This window comes from Apis dorsata, unplaced genomic scaffold, assembly GCF_000469605.1.
Source record: "Apis dorsata unplaced genomic scaffold, Apis dorsata 1.3 scaffold_991, whole genome shotgun sequence".
NCBI classification, from domain to species: Eukaryota; Metazoa; Arthropoda; class Insecta; order Hymenoptera; family Apidae; genus Apis; species Apis dorsata.
The window spans coordinates 49,631-56,237 of record NW_006264094.1 but is presented as its reverse complement, the minus strand read 5'-3'; the positions used below and the strand labels follow the sequence as shown (position 1 = coordinate 56,237).

The following is a 6,607-nucleotide window of genomic DNA, read 5'->3' as shown; positions in this document are numbered from 1 at the left end:
ATAATAATAATAATAATAATAATAATAATAATAATAATAATAATAATAGTAATAATAGTAATAATAATAATAAAAATAAATTTGCCTAACAAGTGTTCCATCGTACGGATAATATATTTAATGCTTACGTCGATCGCGTTATTCGCGTCGCTATAATTGTTATACAGTACAAGTTGCATGAAAAAGTGATAAGAATCGAATACTAATGAATTCGATATACGGAATAACGAATATGGTAAATTCGAAATAACAGCATATGTAAAACAGCATATTTTCCTTTGTAAATTAATTCAATGAAACCAAGCAAACAATATAATAATAATATAATATCACATTTTTATACATCACTTTTAACCAATATATCTGAATATTATTTAAAATGATTGCACGACAGACGCTAAATGAGTGATAAAAATTTGTAAATTTTAATTCAATTGAATATATAGTTATTTTTAAATTATCGCAAGGAATGGTTTATCGAAATCTTATTTCTATAATCAAATCGAAAAACTGCGATATCTCGTATAATATTGTTACAATACGAAGTATGTTAATAAATATATGATCTTAATTAATATTTTTTCTGTTGTGATATTTTGAAGCCTTCTTTATTTTATTTGACATTATATATGTCCGCTACATGTTTTTGCACATGTATAATTCAATCATTGTATTAATATGAATTTTAACTTAATTTTTTTATTATGTTATTGATTTGAAAAAACTTAATTTTGAAAAGATCGATTAATTATATGTAAATTTATTTTTTATAATATAGTATATATTATTTTTATAAAAATAAAAAAATAAAAAAAACGTTGTTCAGNTATATATATATATATATATATATATATATATATATATACACATTATATCTGTTATTACTTTGCAATTTTTAAAATTCTTATATGTCATCAATTTGATATAGATTATGATATGATTAGATTTATTTTATTTCATATCATTGAATATATCATTGAATATATCATTGAATATTGATTGAATAATCAATCTATTTCATATTGATTATTCAAAGAAAATGCAGAAATTTATTATACTTTAAATGTGTTTTTTAATCTTTACTCTGAAATTTCATATAGCTTTGTTTCGATAATGAAATAAGAAAAAAATAAAAAAAAAACGTGAATTGCAATTTAATAAATCGATTGGCCAATTATACATTTTCTGTACTATTAGTAAGGGCGGCGGCCGCCCCCAACATATATATATATATATAAAGAGTTAGACACCGCGACATTTCCTTCATTACTCTTGTCAATTCTTTCAACGACACGCAACAGTTGAAACAAGGTATAATAATTCATTCATTTTCAATATTTTTCATGTTTATACATAAAAATAATTTATGAAAAAAATTTCAATTCACTTCATTTATTTATTTATTCGTTTATTTTAACTGCTAATAAGAAATGATCATATATTTTAATGCATTATTAATCCTATATTCAAATGAATGCACGTTGAGAAAATCTCGATAAACGTAATACATTAATTATGAAAATGAAATTAAAGAATAAAGTAAAATCTTCGATGATAGATTTGAATTGAATATTATATACTTAAACAAAACTATTTATTAATTATATTGACAAGAAATCACTAATTTCATTGTAAAAAATATTACACATTCTTAATGTAACATATCTTAATGTCTTTTATTATTTGCAAATATAAATAAATTATAAATGTATTACATTATATTAAATGGAATTAAACATTTAGTTTTTACATTTCGGTTTTAAAATTTATATCAAAAGCAACTTATATTTCTCGCTTTTACATGTTATATAGTTTTTCACTTAGGTGGCGAGATTTGAATTTCGCGTGAATCCCATGTCTATACCTATGGCAACTATAAGCAATGGAAACGGATCAACGATACAAATTAACACGCGTCCAGATGATATACAGAATCGTATCGTTGACGGTGAGTTGCAGTAATTCAAATTTCTAAAATTCAAATCTATTATTCTACTTCTACTGTTGAAAGAAAAAAAAATAATAAATTTTTTTCAATTCCTTTAAAACTTAAATAGTTTAATCCTTTAAAACTTTAATATTCATGTTTATCAAATTATATTATCAAATTCAGTAAAATCGAAACTCATATATACTGAGTTGGACTATATGACATAAAATATTACTCGAGTATAAAGAAGGTCAAATTTTTCTTTACACTCTATAATAAAGTAATACAACCATATTATCAAAGACAAGGTCATCGATTATTTCGATACACGTGGATTCTGCACGGATATATACATATCTTTATTTATCTACATATTCATATATAATATTCTAGATTAATTTTATCCTTAATTCTTTAAAAATATTGACATCGAAACAATTAATTTAATAATAAATAATTCATTTAATAATATAAAGTATAAGTATATAAGTATATTAATCGTCGTAATATTCGTCGTATAAAAAAATAGAAAAGATCGCATGTTTTTTTTTCTTTTTTCTTTTTCAATTTTTCCAATAAATTATTGTTCATTTTTTGTATTAATTTTATATATCATTCGGTTTTAATTAAAATGAATTGTTTCGTTAAATGGAAATAGATATCTCAAAAACGAATGCGACTTGCACATGTAATGAACAATAAATGATATACAACATATGATAAATAACGGACTAAAAAATTCCGAACTAAAAAAGAGATCAACATTATAGTACAACTAAAATCATATTTTGATATTAAAAAACTAATATTAATAGAAAAAGAAGCAGAAGGGAAAAAAACTGTAAATAAAAAAAGTAGGGATGTACGCATTTCGCGCATGTCGGAATGACTGAAAGGAGAGTAGTCGACGAGAGGAAAGAAATAACAGTGATCATTTAAACGAAAGTGGGAATTAGATAGTGAAAAAAAAAACGAGAAAAAAAAATAGAGGAGAAAACTTAAAAAAAAAACTGTACTTTAAATGGGTGATTAAACAATTAAATAAACAATTATTAATTAAATTGTGTAAAACGAATAATACGTTGAAGCTGAACTTTGTCCTATCACATTTTGCATCTTTCAGTAAAATAACCAATCCTTCTTATCTATCCTATTCAATGTTCGAAGATATCGGTGAATGAGAAAGATTCGTGTAATTTTTTATATATTATTATCAATTTAATCAAATCAAGTTTAATAATTGTTTCGAGATGACAGATGGTAAGCGGTATTGCAGATTAATTTTTTTGTATTCATTGGTTTTATTTAAAATTTTTTGTACAATTTTAAAGCTTGAAAAACGTTGCCAACACATTTTCATCGCTTATATTAAGCTATATATTTTCATATAATGATGACGTATCTCGTACGACTAATCGTTTTCATTTTGTGATTTATTATAATTAATGGCAAATGATATTTTAAATGTCAAAATATATATTATCCAAATATTTTTTACAAATATTAATTTTACAAGTTTTTAACAAGTTAGGTTTATATCTCAACTTTCATTTCATTTTATTTTTTTGTTACATGCTATTATAAAATTTTTACATATCTACTTTTATTTCAATCATCTTTCACCTATAATTTTCTAAATGTAGGTTGTACACACCCGTATCGACCTGCGTGTAAATAGACCGAAAGTATTGCAGTAAAATCGATGATAACACTGAATATTTCTGTAAATATGATTATATCACTATCTATATTTTTTTTTTTGTTTCTGTTTAATAATGATAAATATATATTCGAATTCAGTGATCATTGATTATTTTACATTTAATTCAATATTTATTTCGTTAAATCAACTATATACTGAACTTAATTATATATATTATTTCGTAGAATTCGTATATGTGTTTAATGATAGAATATCAAAATCTTATATGCTTAAACCGATTAAAATGATAAGAAAGAAGATAAATCCGAATTTTCGATATATTTAATATAAATATAGATTATTTTTTATTAATTATTTTTTAATTGTTTCAGTTGACGAAAACGTTCAAACGAACAATGATACCTGTAAAAATATTCTTGTGATATTATCTTGGATTATCGTGATTCTTACGATGCCGTTTTCATTATTCATTTGTTTCAAGGTAAAATATCGCGAAAATAAAATTTTTATGTTGTTGTTATGGTGTTGACTTTAACATTTACATTTGGCGAATATTCGAAAAAATATTGACAAAAAAACAATCAAAAAATTTTAATGAAAGTAATTCAACAAGGAAAAAAGAATTCTGTTCTTCTTAAAAACTTTTTAGGTAGTACAGGAATACGAGAGAGCTGTGATATTTCGTTTAGGGCGACTTCTTTCTGGTGGTGCTAAAGGACCCGGTAAGAATGCTCTTATAAATCATGATTATCACGTATATATAATATATATTTGTTAATATCAAACGAATACCGTATATTTCTAGGTATCTTTTTCATCTTGCCTTGCGTGGATAATTATGCTCGAGTCGATTTACGCACGCGAACATACGACGTACCACCTCAAGAGGTAAAGTCACCATATTTACAGTTAGCTAATTAAATTAATGATTAACAAATAGAAAAAAATTGATAAAAGAATTCGATTAAAATCATCAGGTTTTGACAAAGGATAGTGTAACAGTATCGGTTGACGCTGTAGTGTACTATCGCGTGAACAACGCAACGATTTCGATCACGAATGTTGAGAACGCTCATCACAGTACAAAATTGTTGGCTCAAACTACTCTTCGTAATACGATGGGGACCAGGCCGCTTCACGAAATTCTTAGTGAACGCGAAACAATTTCCGGAAATATGCAGGTAAATTGATATCAATTTGAAATCAAACAAAATACAGATTCAATATTTTATTTAAAATCGTCAGGTTTCTTTAGATGAAGCTACCGATACATGGGGTATAAAAGTGGAACGAGTCGAAATGTAAGTGTACGTTTTGTACGTGGTAGAATTGCATCGTAAGTTGCATTTATATTTACTTATATCTATAAGTACATATATGTGTATATATATAGGTATAATAAATTTTTTCTACAGAAAAGATGTACGATTGCCTGTCCAATTACAAAGAGCTATGGCTGCGGAAGCTGAAGCTGCTCGTGAGGCTCGCGCCAAGGTTTATATTTTTCTTTAAAAATAAACTTTTTTCAAATTAAATTTTTTTTCTCTTCTTTTCTATAGTAAAATGTTAATAATAAGATTCATGTTTATATAAATACACGTAGGTTATCGCAGCGGAGGGTGAACAAAAAGCTAGTCGGGCATTAAGAGAAGCCTCGGAGGTAATCGGCGATTCACCTGCCGCATTACAACTTCGTTATTTGCAAGTATGTACTGACCCACTTTTTTATCGATTCAATTTTATTTGTCAATAATCTATTTCTATTTTGCGTAATCGATTATTTTTATTAATTTTTCTTTTTTTTTTTCTAGACTCTGAACACAATTTCTGCAGAAAAAAACTCAACGATTGTATTCCCATTACCTATTGATTTATTAACGTATTTCATGAGAGCCGGATTTACAAAGGATTCTTAATACCTCAATTTTAATATAACGAATAAAATCAAATGGTTATCATTCAAACAAAGTCATCCAAAATCTTCTACGTATAAAAAATATGTACAATATATAATTAACATAATCGGCTCAATAACATAAGAGAATCGCATAAATATAATAATATATTTACTTTTATCACAAATATTCGATTAAAATAAGATTAACTTCAAAAGTGATAACACCTAATAGTAAGTATATAATATATATATACATATATATGTGTAAGTATAGACTCAATCCTTTTTTTATCGATAATAAATGGTTTGTATCTTATCATTATATCATCATATACAAAATAATTTATTGATAAATTTTATAACATAGAATATATATACTTACATATTATATATATATATATGTATATGTAAATTAAATATATATATTGAAACTTTTATTGATTTACAATTATAATTTTTTAACTTGTTTGTTCTATAATAAAATATAATACAATTTGCAATACAATTCATAACAAATATAATAATGTTAAACATATCGATTTATTGATAATTTGCAATCGAAATAATAAGAATTCTAACAATTGATTATATATTTTTGCAATCCAATCGAATCAGAATAATAAGAAATGAACTTAATAATAAGAAAAATAAACTTTTCTATGTATTAAAAATTTGGATTTATAATTATCACATATTGGATAAATATATTTACTGATTGAATATATCTATTAATTTTGATATATGTAATAGATATCTATGATCGATACATAGATTCCAAATATATCGAAAAATACATATGTATATAAATATTTATTACAGACAAATTGATATAATCTTAGATTGAAAAAAATTTATTCTATATATTTATTTCATATTGATATTAAATAATATTTTATACAAAGAATTTAAAAAAAAATAAAAATATACTCGAAATATAATTATTATTTCATTGAACGAAAGTACAAAAAAATATTTATAAAAAGATATTTATTTCATATTCGATATAATGTATACAATTTTAATTTTAATTTAATATATAATAAATGATATATACATATAAGTAATATGCTCAATTATATACGTATAATACTTATGTATTTCTTATTGATGCAAAGGA

At 23.9% G+C, this 6,607-nt stretch overlaps 2 protein-coding genes across 7 annotated transcripts in view; one reads left to right on the top strand and one right to left on the bottom strand.

The window, feature by feature from the left end:
* Positions 1–1,165: 1,165 nt before the first annotated feature.
* LOC102677230 (band 7 protein AGAP004871) lies at positions 1,166–5,720 on the top strand. 6 transcript variants are annotated; one of them, XM_006624096.2, is made up of 10 exons: positions 1,166–1,311; positions 1,825–1,948; positions 3,965–4,074; positions 4,243–4,315; positions 4,399–4,481; positions 4,571–4,774; positions 4,839–4,894; positions 5,009–5,087; positions 5,197–5,298; positions 5,405–5,720. In XM_006624096.2, exons 2-10 carry the CDS (start codon positions 1,855–1,857, stop codon positions 5,507–5,509), a joined length of 906 nt encoding a protein of 301 aa, XP_006624159.1. In that variant the 5' UTR covers positions 1,166–1,311; positions 1,825–1,854; the 3' UTR covers positions 5,510–5,720. The 6 variants fall into 6 exon arrangements, with proteins under 6 accessions (XP_006624159.1, XP_006624162.1, XP_031370256.1 ...); XM_006624099.2 differs by lacking the exon at positions 3,965–4,074; XM_031514396.1 differs by lacking the exon at positions 3,965–4,074 and having other exon boundaries at positions 1,228–1,311; positions 1,813–1,948.
* Positions 5,005–6,607, bottom strand: part of LOC102677823 — a 4,743-nt gene continuing 3,140 nt past the window's right edge. Inside the window, exons 9-10 of the mRNA XM_031514400.1 lie at positions 5,130–5,146; positions 5,005–5,094 (exon numbers count right to left, since the gene is read on the bottom strand). The gene's annotated coding sequence lies outside the window, so the exon portion shown is untranslated. The remainder of the gene's footprint in view (positions 5,095–5,129; positions 5,147–6,607) is intronic.